At 43.3% G+C, this 14,821-nt stretch overlaps 1 protein-coding gene across 4 annotated transcripts in view; it reads right to left on the bottom strand.

Annotated features, from left to right (window-relative positions):
* LOC105491282 (ring finger and WD repeat domain 3) overlaps positions 1 to 14,821 on the bottom strand; it is a 49,906-nt gene that overhangs the window by 25,450 nt on the left and 9,635 nt on the right. For all 4 annotated transcript variants that reach the window (XM_011757516.2, XM_071084939.1, XM_071084940.1 and 1 more), the window contains 2 exons: positions 8,842 to 9,044; positions 5,308 to 5,378 (listed from right to left, as the gene is read on the bottom strand). In XM_011757516.2, the coding sequence (XP_011755818.2) occupies positions 5,308 to 5,378; positions 8,842 to 9,044 (274 nt within the window). The remainder of the gene's footprint in view (positions 1 to 5,307; positions 5,379 to 8,841; positions 9,045 to 14,821) is intronic.

The raw sequence follows: 14,821 nt of genomic DNA on the forward strand, positions 1-14,821 counted from the left end.
CGGCTAGTTTTTTGTATTTCTTTTTTTTTTTTTTTTTTGAGACGGAGTCTAGCTCTGTTGCCCAGGCTGGAGTGCAGTGGCCGGATCTCAGCTCACTGCAAGCCCCGCCTCCCGGGTTCACGCCATTCTCCTGCCTCAGCCTCCCGAGTAGCTGGGAGTACAGGCGCCCGCCACCTCGCCCGGCTAATTTTTTTTGTATTTTAGTAGAGACGGGGTTTCACCGTGTTAGCCAGGATGGTCTCGATCTCCTGACCTCGTGATCCGCCCGTCTCGGCCTCCCAAAGTGCTGGGATTACAGGCTTGAGCCACCGTGCCCGGCCTGTAAAATCAATCTTGAAGAAGACGTGCAACTAACAAGTTAACAAAAGTAGAAAAAAGAGATACAAACAATTAAAAGGGCTACAGAAAACTTGTAACACCTATGAATCACTTGTCATTCTTTCTAGGATGCAATGTGGCAAAATATAAGCTATGAAAACTATGCTACTCTTTAATCTTATAAAATTCTTGGATACTTTTTCCTTCACTCAAAGGAAGAAAAGCAGCTATCATATAAAGAATAGCAGCTATAAAATATTTAGCTTATGTGTATCAGAGGAAAAAAAAGAAAACAAAGAAAGGATACAAATGCTTACAAGAAAACACAATGGTCAATAAGTGTTTGCTTATAATTAAAGAAATGCAAATTAAAGAGACCATTTTTCATCTATTAGACTGGTATAAATTAACGTCTGATGACACCAATAACTGCTGAGGGTAAACGAGAAATGGACATGCTTATATACTGCTTCCTTACATATAAAGCGGCACAGATTTCTGGAGCAGTATTTGGCATTATCCACGGAAATTAAAACACATATATCTTTCCTTTGGCATAGCAATCTCTCTGCTAGAGGTATCTCATGGATATACAGTCATGCATTGCTTGACAACAGGAATACATTCTGAGAAATGCATCTTTAGGCGATTTCGTCATTGAATGATCCCAGAAGTACTTAAACAAACCTAGACTGTGTCAACTATTATATACTTAGGCAACAAACCTGTACAGCATGTTACTGTACCAAATACTGCAGGCAACTGTAGCACAGTGGTATCTGTGTATCTAAACATAGAAAAGGCACAATAAAAATATGGTATTTTTTTTTTTTTTAAGACAGAGTCTCATTTTGTCGCCCAGGCTGGAGTGCAGTGGTGCAAGATCGTGGCTCACTGTAACCTCTGCCTCCTGGGTTCAAGTGATTCTCTTGCCTCAGCCTCCCAAATAGCTGGGATTATAGGCACGAACCACCACGCCTGGTTAATTTTTGTATTTTTAGTAGGGACAGGGTTTCACCACATTGGCCAGGCTGGTCTTGAACTCCTGACCTCAAGTGATCCGACCACCTTGGTCTCCCAAAGGCTGGGATTACAAGTGTGAACCACTGCACCCAACCTGGTATTATAACCTAATGGGACAACCATCATACATGTGGTCTGTTGTTGACTGAACTATTATGCAGCCCATGATCATAGTCACAAATATTTTCTTTTTTTTTTTTTGAGACACAGTCTCACTCTGTCGCCCAGGCTGGAGTGCAGTGGCGCAAACTCAGCTCAATGCAAGCTCCACCTCCGGGGTTCACGCCATTCTCCTGCCTCAGCCTCCCGAGTAGCTGGGACTACAGGTGCCCGCCACTACACCTGATTTTTTGTATTTTTAGTAGAGACAGGGTTTCACAGTGTTAGCCAGGATAGTCTCGATCTCCTACCTCATGATCCACCCACCTCAATCATGATCCATCCCTCAAAGTGCAGGGATTACAGGCATGAGCGACCACACATGGTCAGTCACAATTATTTTCGTTTTTTTTCTTTTTTGTGAGACGGAGTCTTGCTCTGTCGCCCAGGCTGGAGTGCAGTGGCCGGATCTCAGCTCACTGCAAGCTCCGCCTCCCAGGTTTATACCATTCTCCTGCCTCAGCCTCCCGAGTAGTTGGGACTACAGGCGTGCGCCACCTCGCCCGGGTAGTTTTTTTTTTTTTTTTTGTATTTTTTAGTAGAGATGGGGTTTCACCATATTAGCCAGGATGGTCTCGATCTCCTGACCTCGTGATCCGCCCGTCTCGGCCTCCCAAAGTGCTGGGATTACAGGCTTGAGCCACCACGCCCGGCTCAATTATTTTCTAAGATAATTATATAAGATTGTTCCAAGCAGGCCAGGTGTGGTAATTCATGCCTATAGTCCCAGCTCATTGGGAGGCCAAAGCAGGAGGATTGCTTCAGCTCAGGAGTTTGAAACCAGACTGGACAACATAGCAAAACCTTGTCTCTGTTAAAAATTTAAAAAAGTAGCCATGTGTGGTGGCACATGACTGTAGTCCCAAGTAGTCAGGAGGCTGAGGTAGAAGCATCACCTGAGCCACGGATACTGAGGCTGCAGTGAGTTATGATTGTGCCACTGCACTCCAGCATAAGGGACAGAATGAGACCCTGTCTCAAAAAAGTTCAGTGGAGCATGATTTCTATCAAGAAAAAAAGTATTATTACCCTCCAAAGTAGTTGAGACAACACAGGCGTGTGCCACCATACACCAAACCATGCTTTATATGATAAGAAAAGAATTAATTCATTGGGCGCAGTGGCTCATGCCTGTAATCCCAGAACTTTGGGAGGCCGAGGCAGGCAGATCACGAGGTCAGGAGATTGAGACCATCCAGGCCGACATGGTGAAACCCCGTTTCTACTAAAATACAAAAAAATTAGCCGGGTGTGACGGTGTGTGCCTGTAGTGCCAGCTGCTCAGGAGGCTGAGGCAGGGGAATCACCTGAACTTGGGAGGCGGAGGTTGCAGTGAGCTGAGATTGCACCACTGTACTCCAGCCTGGCAACAGAGCGAGACTCCGTTTCAAAAAAAAAAAAGAAAAAATTAATTCAAAATGTATTTGTATGACGGAATGCCATGTATCTATTAATAAGAACAAGATTTGGCTAGGCATGGTGGCTCATGCCTGTAATCCCAGCACTTTGGGAGGCCGAGGCGGGCAGATCACGAAGTCAGGAAATCAAGACCATCCTGGCTAACACTGTGAAACCCCATCTCTACTTAAAAAAATAAAAAACAAAAAATTAGCCGGGCGTGGTAGCGGGCACCTGTAGTCCCAGCTACAGGAGGCTGAGGCAGGAGAATGGCATGAACCCAGGAGGCAGAGCTTGCAGTGAGCCGAGATCACGTCGCTGCAGTCCAGCCTGGGCAACAGAGCGAGACTCCGTCTCAAAAAAAAAAAAAAAAAGATTCAATTTTATGTACCGATAACAGAAAGCTCTCCAAGATGTAAGAAGCTGGGAAAAATGAGCCAGACTCAAATAAAAACACAAAGAGCATACAGAAATATGCAAAATGTAGATAAATGATGTTTTGAGATTGGCAAAATTCACAGCAGATGTAAATAAATCATATTGAGGACAATGATGTATAGGTGTTATTTTATTTTTTTTTTGAGATGGAGTCTCGCTCTGTTACCCAGGCTGGAGTGCAGTAGCATGAACTCCGCTCAACGCAACCTCTGCCTCCCGGATTCAAGCGATTCTCCTGTCTCACCTTCCCGACTAGCTGGGACTACAGGCACACGCCACCATAGCCGGCTACTTTTTGTATTTAGTAGAGATGGGGTTTCACCATGTTGGCCAGGCTGGTCTCAAACTCCTGTCCTCAGGTGATGTACCCACTTTGGCTTCCCACAGTGCTGGGATTACAGGTGTGAGCCACTGCGCCCAGCCAAGATTATTATTATTATATTTTTTGAGCCAAAGTATTGCTCGGTCTCCCAAGGTGGAGCTCAGTGGCGCGATCTGGGCTCACTGCAACCTCTGCTTCCCAGGTTCAAGCGATTCTCCTATCTCAGCCTCCTTGAGTAGCTGCGATTATAGGTGCGTGCCATCACACCCAGCTAAGTTTTATATTTTTAGTAGAGATGGGGTTTCGCCATGTTGGCCAGGCTGGTCTTGAACTCCCGACCTCAGGTGATTTGCCCGCCTCGGCCTCCCACAGTGCTGGGATTATAGGCATGAGCCACCGCGCCCAGCCCATTATTTTTAAAAATAAAAATTATCACTTACTAAACATATTCTGCCTGATAGTTTTTTTTAATTTTAATTTTTTTGTTGAGACAGGGTCCTACTCTGTTGCCCTGGAGTGCAGTGTTGTCATCATGGCTCACTGAAGCCTTGACCTTCCAGGATCAAGCAATCCTGCCTCAGCCTCCCTAAGTAGCTAGGACTACAGGTGCATGCCACTACACCTGGCAAATGTGCTTAATAATTTATAAAGCACATTTATGTCTGTTTTTTCAACTGGTACTTAACCTTGTTGGCTAGACAGGACAGATTATTCTCAATACTCCTCCCTACCCATTTTTAAATCTAAGAGACAGCAGTTACACAAACAACGAGTAACTGGGATAGGATCCACACCTGGACCTCTTGCCTACAAAGCCTGCAAGCTTCCATGTTAACCTGCAGCCCCCCCGACCTTTTTGGTAGAGACCAAGTTTCACCATGTTGGCCAGGCTGGTCTCAAACTCCCGACTTCAGGTGATCCGCCTGCCTCGGCCTCCCAAAGTGCTGGGATTACAAGTGTAAGCCACTGTGCCCGGCCAAAACCCCAAACCTTTTATTTAAAAGGATATTCAGAGGCCAGGCATGGTGGTTCACACCTGTAATCCCAGCACTTTGGGATGCCGAGGTGGGTGGATCATGAGGTCAGGAGTTCAAGACCAGTCTGGCCACTATGGTGAAACCCCATTTCCACTTAAAATACAAAAATTAGCTGGGTGTGGTGGCGCGTGCCTGTAGTCCCAGCTGCTCGGGAAGCTGAGGTAGGAGAATTGCTTTAACCCGGGAGGTGGAGATTGTGGTGAGCCAAGATCGCACCACTGCACTCCACCCTGGGCAACAGAGCGAGAGTCCGTCTCAAAAAAAAAAAAAAAAAAAAAAAAAGAAAAGGATATTCAGGTTGGGCATGGTGGCTCATGCCTACAATCTCAATGGTTTGGGAGGCTGAGGCAGGACGATCCCTTGCGCCCAGGAGTTCGAAACCAGCTAGATAATATAGTGAGACTCTGTCTACAAAAAAAAAAAAATTTAGCCGAGTGTGGTGGCATTACCTGTAGTTCCAGCTATTCAGGAGGCTGAAGTGGGAGGATCCCTTGAGTCCAGGAGTTTGAAGCTACAGGGAGTTATGACTGCATCACTGCACTCTAGACTAGGTGAGAGTGAGACCTAGTCTCTAAAAAAATAAAATAAAAATAAAAATGATGTTCATATTACCTGTTTGGGGAGGGTCTTGCCTCCATCGATACATGTAACTTCTTGCTCTGCTGAGACACCTGCTAGTTGCTCTGCCAAGTCATTTCCAGAAATGATAGGATAGGTAAAATACAAAGTAAGATATGTCAGGTATTAGAAGCTAGCAGGAGAGAGCCTGACTCACTAGTTTCCCATTTCTAATTGACAGTGTTCCTGCAAAAGGGATAACAATTTCCCCAGGTCCATCAGTGAATTTACTTTTAAAAATTTAGTTTGAATATTCTCAAACATACATAAAAGTAGACAGAAAAGTACAGTTAAGCCACAAGTACCCATCACTCAATTTAAAAAATAATCAATATTTTGCCAATCTTGTTCCACCTAAGCCCCCATTCCATTATTTTCTTTTGGTTGGAATCCTTAACCTTAAAATGTCATTATACTTGCAAAAACTTCTGCAACACTGACAAGAATTTTTTTTCTTTTTTGACATGAACACTGTGTAATTATTATACCTAACAATATTAACAATAATCCTCCAATACCACTGAATACCCAGGCATCCAGTTCATATTCAAAATTTCCTAACAGTTTTCTCCTGCCTCAGCCTCCTGAGTAGCTGGGACTACAGATGCACGCTGCCAGGCCCAGCTAATTTTTTGTATTTTTAGTAGAGACGGGGTTTCACCATGTTAGCCAGGATGGTCTCGATCTCCTGACCTTGTGATCCGCCCGCCCCAGCCTCCCAAAAAATTTCCCGATAGTTTTAAAGCTGCTCTCTACAGATTTATTGCAATCAGAATCCAAAAAAGGTCTCCATGATGAGCTTGTGATGTCTCTTAAGTCTTTTTCATTTGATTACAATTCCCCCTCATCCATTTTTTCCCCTCTGTCATTCGTCAGGTCATTTGTCTTATGAAAAGTCCTGCACAACCTGGATTTGGCTGATTGCTTCTTCATGAAATTGTTTAACTTTTATATACAATAAATTGAGCATTGTGCAACCATCACCATAACCCAATTTAAAATATTTCTATCAGCCCACAAAGATCCTTTATGCCCATTTAGAGTCACTTCACATTTGCGCCTGCAGCCCCAGGCAACCACTAATATTGTCTCTGTAGATCTGCCTTTTCTGGACATTTTACGTAAGTGGAATCATAAACTATGTTGGTTTGCTGTTATATAAAACATTAAAAATTGTCCACACGGATTTGAGATATTCTCTTCACAATATGTTAAATTTCCATATACATTCAGGTCTAGAAAGATGTTCCATTTGTAGACTGTTCTACATTTTTAATTTAAATGATTACATCTCTGAGGTATTATCTTGTTCCTCCACCCCTTTTTCTACAAACTATGCAAACTGGTTGTTAGAAAAGAGTCTTGAGCAGATTCAGGTTTTTTTTTTTTTGGCATGGGGGGTGGGGGACTGGTGTGTGTGTGGGTGTGTGTGTGTGTGTGTGTGTACAGTATTCCTAAGTGGCATGAGTATTTCTGATTGCAGCACATTAAGAGGCACATATGGTCTTGCTATCCTATTTTTTTGAGATGCTAAGATTGACCAACGGGTTCAGGTGGTATCATCCTGGTCCTTGTATTAAAAAGAATCCCATCAACCCCGCAACCTAATGGTTTTAGGATCCACTGATGATCTTTGCCTAGACATATAATTTCATTAGGAGTCACAAAATGATGACTTTTCTATCGTTCCTGCTGCAATTAGCTGAAATTTTTCTATTAAAAAAACCTTCAGCTGGGCGCAGTGGCTCACACCTGTAATCCCAGCACTTTGGAAGTCCAAGGTGGGCAGATCACGAGGTCAGGAGATCAAGACCATCCTGGCAAACACGGTGAAACCCCATCTCTACTAAAAATACAAAAAAATTAGCCGGGCATGGTGGCGGGCGCCTGTAGTCCCAGTTTCTCAGGAGGCTGAGGCAGGAGAACGGCATGAACCCGAGAGGCAACAGAGTTTGCAGTGAGCGGAGATCCCACCACTGCACTCCAGCCTGCGAGACAGAGCGAGACTCCGTCTCAAAAAAAAACAAAAACAAAAACAAAAAAAAAACAAACCTTCAAGCCTGGACAACATAGGGAGACCTCATAGCTACAAAAAAAATTAGCCAGGTGTGGTGGCACACACATGTAGTCCTAGCTACTCAGGTGGCTGAGGATCACTTTAGCCTGGAGGTCAAGGCTACAGTGAGCTGTGAATAAAAAACAACAAAAAAAACCCCTTCATCAACTATCTGGTTGTCCAAAATACAGTTTATACAGGAAGGCAAAATATTAATATATTCCTGACCCTTTATTTACTAGTTTTTGGAGTAATTAGTTGGGGTTCTAACTTACCATAGTGATAAATGAGGTTTTGGAAAATTATATAAATATGAACTTAAAGATTTTCATTGACTTATTATATTTCAATTCATAATCCTAGAATATTCTTTCAGTAGGAAAATATACTGAATGAGCACCCTCTGGGGATCAGAACTTTTTTAACATAAGCAGGACATCTACTTTAGGGGTCTCTGCCTACGACTGTTAAATAAAGTTCCACTTGCATAACACATAACATTATACTAGGACTCCAAAGTGTTAGCCTAGACAGGGTGCTGAATTTACAAAACTTTTTTTTTTTTTTTGAGACTGAGTCTGGCTCTGTCGCCCAGGCTGGAGTGCAGTGGCCGGATCTCAGCTCACTGCAAGCTCCGCCTCCCGGGTTTACGCCATTCTCCTGCCTCAGCCTCCGGAGTAGCTGGGACCACAGGCGCCCGCCACCTCGCCCGGCTAGTTTTTTGTATTTTTTAGTAGAGACGGGGTTTCACCATGTTAGCCAGGATGGTCTCGATCTCCTGACCTTGTGATCCGCCCGTCTCAGCCTCCCAAAGTGCTGGGATTACAGGCTTGAGCCACCGTGCCCGGCTTACAAAACTTTTAAATAAAGAATCTAGGCCGGGTGCAGTGGCTCATGTCTGTAATCCCAGCACTTTGGGAGGCTGAGGCAGGTGGATCTCTTGAGCTCAGGAGTTCACGACCAGCTGGGGGAACATGGAAAAACCCTGTCTCTACAAAAAAATTTTAAAAATTAGCCAGGTGTGGTGGTGTGTGCCTGTAGTCCTAGTTAGTGGGGAGGCTGAGGTGGGAGGATGGCTTGAGCCCAAGAAGTGGAGGTTGCAGTAAGGTGAGATTGTTGTTGCTGCACTCCAGTTGTCATTGGGGGGACAGAGCCAGACCTTGCCTCAAAAAATTAAAAAAAAAAAAAAAAAGAAAAAGAATTTACTTTCTCAGATGTCTAAAAAAGTGAAAGAGAATATAAAATGCCATTAAAAAGTGACTGACTCACTGGGTCACAAATTACATTAAGCTGTAAGTCACATCAAATCCTCTCTATATAATTATGGCCAGTGAAGGCTCTACAAAACAGGAATCCACAACACTTAGGGGAGAAAAGGGAAAGTGTCAAAGCACAAATCTAGTTTCTAGCCTTCTGAAGTTTAAGCTTTGGGGATGTTAGCCTTGTGAGTCCAAACCTGGTAAAATACTGACCTTCTAAAATGACAGCTCCAGATTCCTCTGCCTGGTCAACAACCCCTCCATACTCTGCAGAGCTGTCACTGTCAGAATCAGTACTACTAGACACCTGCAAGTCTTCAGACACAGGATTCCTAGTCTCTGAATCATAAGTGGCAGCTGGCAAGTCAGGCTGGGTCCTGCTCACCTGAAAGTAAGCATCCAATGGTGCTCTCAACCTGTGTACACAGAAAGACAACAGAATTACAGTACAATGAACTATCATCACAAAAACAATCTATAGTGATTTGAAGTAAATCCTATCACTTCAACCCATCTCCAAGCCATTAACTGCTGCCTTTGAAAGCTGAAGCAGGAATAGCAGATAAGGGGAGACTAGCCTCTTGGATATTATCTTTCACCACTCAACCACTGCTACATTAGCCCACACAGGAGCTTGATCCTTCTGTTAAAAGCCAATTCTATTTTACTGGCTATCTTGGCCATACTGTCAGTATCTTTAAAGGAGAAACTCAGCAATCTGTATGCTGGTATTAGGTAGCTGAAAAGGGAGGTGAGCAAGAAGAAAAAGGGCTTTGTTGCCCAAATATGGCCTCATGGGATTTTGCTATTGCAGCCACCTAGAGCAAGGTATTTTGGAGTACAGTACAGAGTCTGGCTTCTATAATTTCTTCACCTCTCATTTTAGGACAGTATTTTTCTTTTAAAATTTAAATAATGTTAGTTTTAAGATAAAAAACATAAATGGTAATATGGTATTAAAAAAAATAACTTAGAATGATGAGAAGATCTGGGGCCAAATCTAATACTCCAAATCTATCTTGGCTGGCTGAGTTTAAAATAACCACTACTGTACCTCAGTTTCCCTGATTCCTGGAATAACAAAGCATACTCCAGCTTGAGCTGAGGAGTTTGAGGCCACTTATGTCACAGAATTAATGAAACTTTATATTTAGTAGAGATGGGGTCTTACCATGTTGGCCAAGCTGGTCTCAAACTCCTGACCTCAAATGATCCACCCACCTCGGCCTTCCAAAGTGCTGGGATTACAGGCGTAAGCCACCACACCCATACAAATTAATGAAACTTTTTATACTATAGCCAGGCATAGTGGTATGCTCCTATAGTTCCAGCTACTTGGGAGGCCAAGGTGGGAGGATGGCTTGAGCCTGGGAGATTGAGGCTGCAGTGAGCCACAACAGCGCCCATACTCCAGCCTGGTTGTCACAGCAAGACTTGTCTTAAAACAAAAAAAAAAAACCCCAGAAAAATGACATCCAAAAAACTTGGGAGGCTGAGGCAGGAGGATCACTTGAGCCTGAGAGTTTGAGGCTACAGTGTGTGAGTTATGATTGTGCTACTGCACTCCTGCCTGGGTACAAGAGTGAGACTCCATCTTCAAAAAAAAATAAGAAGAAAAAATAAAAATTAAAAAAACAGCTGACCGTGGTGGCTCACGACTGTAATCCCCGCACTCCTGGAAGGCCAAAGCAGGAGGACTGCTTGAGGCCAGAAGTTTGAGACCAGACTAGCCAACAAAGTGAGACACCATCTCTATTAAAAAAAAAATTTTAAAACAAAAGGGCATTCTAAACTTTAAAATATACCACCTCACTAATAATTACTAAGTATTACTGACAGGCGACTTACTGTAACTTCTAATAATTGACATTAAATAAAATATTGATTATTACCCAGAAAAATTGTTGGGGCCTGCTTACACAGAAAAATTTTGATTTCTAATAGTTTGGGTGCAATTTATTGATGAATTAGGGCTTTCTACTTAAAAAAAAAAAAAAAAAAAAGATGACCGAATGCTAACTAGAACAAAATAAACACTACTTAGTGTCCAACTCAATAGACAGAAGATTTTTCACCCTTTTAAAAAAAGAAATGTCAATAAATCGAAAGGAGAAATAGCAATCAAGTTGCTTTCTTTTTTGGAAACTGAGATATAATTAATATACTCCAAAATCTACCATTTAAAAGTGTACAATTCAGTGCGGTTTTTTTTTTTTAAGCATAACCACAAGGTTATGTAATCATAATCATAACCATTATCTTGTGCCAAAACATTTTTGTTACACCTAAAAGGGACCCTGTACCCACAAGCAGTCATTTCCCCTCCTATTTGGTAGTCATGTCCTCTCCTTCATTCTTGATTTTAGTACTTTGAGTCTTCTCTATTTCTTGGTTGGTCTAGCTAAAAGTCTGTCAATTTTGTTGATCTTTTAGAAGAACCAACTTTTTGATTAGTTCATTTTCTCTCATTTTTCTATTCTCTATTTTATTTATTTATATGCTAATCTTTATTATTTTATTCTGCCTGCCTGTGTTGGGTTGTGTTTGTTCTTTTGATTATTTAGGAGTGTGTTATTTAATTTCCACGTTTGGTGTGCAAGAATCACACCCATGTAAGATGGTGAACTTAATCAGTAAATGTTGTGTATGTTGACTGCTCCATCGACCAGCCATTCCCCTCCCTCCCTCTCCTTGGGCTTCCCTATTCCCTGAGACAAAACAATACTGAAATTAGGCCAATTAGTAACCCTACAATGGCCTCAGTGTTCAATTAAGGGAAGAGTCACACATCTCTTACTTTAAATCACTAAGCTAAAGTGATTAAGCTTAGTGAGGAAAGCATGTCAAAAGCTGGGATAGGCCAGAAGCCAGGCCTTTTGCACCAATAGCCAAGTGGTGAATGCAAAGGAAAAGTTCCTGAAGAAAATTAAGTGCTACAAGCAAGGCTGATAAGACAGCCTTATTGCTGATATGGAGACAGTTTTAGAGGTCTGGATAGAAGATCAAACCAGCCACAACATTCCCTTAAGCCAATCCCTAATCCAGAGCAAGGCCCCAACTCTCTTTAATTCTATGAAAGCTGAGAGAAGTGAGGAAGCTGCAGGTGAAAAGCTGGAAGAAAGCAGAGGCTGGTTCATGAGGTTTAAGATACTGTCTTCATAAAATAAAAGTGCAAGAAGCAGCAGCAAGTGTTGACATAGAAACTGTACCAAGTTATCCAGAAGATCTAGCTAAGACAATTGATGAAAAGTGTGTACACTAAACAGATTCTCAGTGTAGAAGAAACAGCCTTCTACGGGAAGAAGATACCACGTAGGACTTCTGCAGCTAGAGAGAAGTCAACGCCTGGCCTCAAGGTTCAAAGGACAGGCTGACTCTCTTGTTTTTTTTTTTTTTTTTTTTTTTTTTTTTTTGAGACGGAATCTGGCTGTGTCGCCCAGGCTGGAGTGCAGTGGCTGGATCTCAGCTCACTGCAAGCCCCACCTCCTGGGTTCACACCATTCTCCTGGCTCAGCCTCCCGAGTAGCTGGGAGTACAGGCGCCCGCCACCTCGCCCGGCTAATTTTTTTTGTATTTTAGTAGAGACGGGGTTTCACCATGTTAGCCAGGATGGTCTCGATCTCCTGAACTCGTGATCCGCCCATCTCGGCCTTCCAAAGTGCTGGGATTACAGGCTTGAGCCACCGCACCCGGCCGACTCTCTTGTTAGGGGATAATGCTGCTGGTGACTTCAGCTGAAGCCGATGCTTTTTTTTTTTTTGAGATGGATCCTCTCTCTGTCGCCCAGGCTGGAGTGCAGTGGTGTGATCTTGGATCACTGCAAGCTCTGCCTCCCGGGTTCACACCATTCTCCTGCCTCAGCCTCCTGAGTAGCTGGGACTACAGGCGCCTGCCACCACACCTGGCTAATTTTTTGTATTTTTAGTAGAGACAAGGTTTCACCATGTTAGCCAGGATGGTCTCCATCTCCTGACCTTGTGATCCGCCCACCTCGGCCTCCCGAAGTGCTGGCATTACAGGCTGTGAGCCGCCACACCTGGCCTATGTCTGTGCTCTCTAAAAGGAACTACAAAGCCTGGATAACAGCTTATCTGTTTAGATGATGTCTTACTGAGTATTCACTGAGTATTTTAAGCCCACTGTTGAAACCTACTATTCAGAAAAAAGGATTCCTTAAACATATTACTGCTCAGTGACAATGCACCCAGTAAACCAAGAGCTCTGAAGGTGATTAATGTTATTTTCATGTCTGTTAACATAACATATTCTGCAGCCCAACTTTCAAGACTTTTTATTTAAGAAATAAGGCCGGGCACAGTGGCTCACACCTGTAATCTCAGTACTTTAATGAAACAACATCTCTACAAAAAAACAGAAAAAATTAGCTGGGTGTGGTGGTTTGTGCCTTTAGTATCAGCTACTCTGTAGGCTGAGGCAGAGGATTACCTGAGCCTGGGGAGGTTGAGGCTGCAGTGAGCCATGATTACACCACTGTACTCCAGCCTGGGCAACAGAGTGAGACCCTGTCTCACAAAAAAAAAAAAAAAAAAGAAAGAAAGAAAAAAAAAGAAATATTTTGTTGTGACTCTTAGCTGTGGGAAAAAGCTTTTTTTATTTTTTATTTTAATTTAAGATGATAGCTGCCAGTGATTCCTCTAATGGATCTGGACAAAGTAAATCGAAAACCTTGAAAGGATCCACCATTTTTTTTTTTTTGGAGATAGGGTCTGGCTCTGTCACTCAGGCTGGAGTGCAGTGGCACGATATTGACTCACTGGAACCTTTCACCTCAACCTCCTAAGTAGCTAGGACTACAGGCATACACCACCAAGCCCAGCTAATTTTTGTATTTTTTTTTTTTTTTTTTTTTTTTTGAGATGGAGTCTCGCTGTGTCTCCCAGGCTGGAGTGCAGTGGCGTGATCTGGGCTCACTGCAAGCTCCGCCTCCCGGGTTCACGCCATTCTCCCTCCTCAGCCTCCCAAGTACCTGGGACTACAGGCGCCCGCCACCACGCCCAGCTAGTTTTTTGTATTTTTAGTAGAGACGGGGTTTCACCATGTTAGCCAGGATAGTCTCGATCTCCTGACCTCGTGATCCACCCGCCTCGGCCTCCCAAAGTGCTGGGATTACAGGCTTGAGCCACCGCGCCCGGCCATTTTTGTATTTTTTGTAGAGACAAGGTTTCAACACGTTGGCCAGGTGGGTCTTGAGCTCCTGAGCTCAAGCAATCTGCCCACTTCAGCCTCCCAAAGTGCTGAGATTACAGGCTACTGTGCCTGGGGGATCCACCATCCTTGATGCCCCTAAGAACATTCATGATTCATGGGAGGAGACCAAAATATCAACATTAACAGAAATTTAGAAGAAGTTGATGTCAAGTCTTACGGGTGACTTTGAGGGGCTCAATATTTTAGTCAAGGAAGTAACTGTAGATAGAAAAAGCAAGAGAACTAGACTTAGAAGATGGGACTGAATTGATCTCATTCCTAGATTTTCCTTTCCCTCTTATTGGTTAGTTTATTGTTTATCCCACTGAATATCCATTACCTTAGGCAGGCCCCAGGGAAAATGATTTAGGCTTTTCACACTCTGCATTGCTCTGAGTCAAGAGTAGTCTTGCAAATGGGGTTTTCCAGAGAACCACCAACCAGGTCACATAAAGATAATTCTCTGGGAATGAGGCTTTGAAGGTGCTCCAATCCCTCTGGTGCCTGCCAGGCTGTTGGTTTTTACTATGATTACAGGCAGATGATTTTCACAACTACCAAGGAGCTGGAGAAGGGGACAAGAATAAGGAATGCCATAGAGCTCATTGAGATTTGACTGTTTTTCTTTAAACAGCCCTCCCTGGATTGCTGTAAGCATTCAGTCAGTTTCCCAAATTATGAAAAAGTTGATCCTGACAAATTCTGCCAGTTGTTTCACTACTTTTATGGAGATAATTCTCTGTGGTCCTTACTCTGCCATTTTCGCTGACATCACCCAGGTTTTCTTTTTCTTTTTTTTTTTGAGATGGAGTCTCGCTCTGTGACCCAGGCTGGAGTGTCGTGGCGCAATCTCAGCTCACTGCAACCTCCACCTCCTGCCTTGGTCTCCTGAGTAGCTGGGATTACAGGCACCCGCCACCACACCAGGCTAATTTTTGTATTTTTAGTAGAGACAGGGTTTCACCATGTTGGCCAGGCTGGTCTC

Source organism: Macaca nemestrina, chromosome 18 (assembly GCF_043159975.1).
Source record: "Macaca nemestrina isolate mMacNem1 chromosome 18, mMacNem.hap1, whole genome shotgun sequence".
Taxonomy (NCBI): domain Eukaryota; kingdom Metazoa; phylum Chordata; class Mammalia; order Primates; family Cercopithecidae; genus Macaca; species Macaca nemestrina.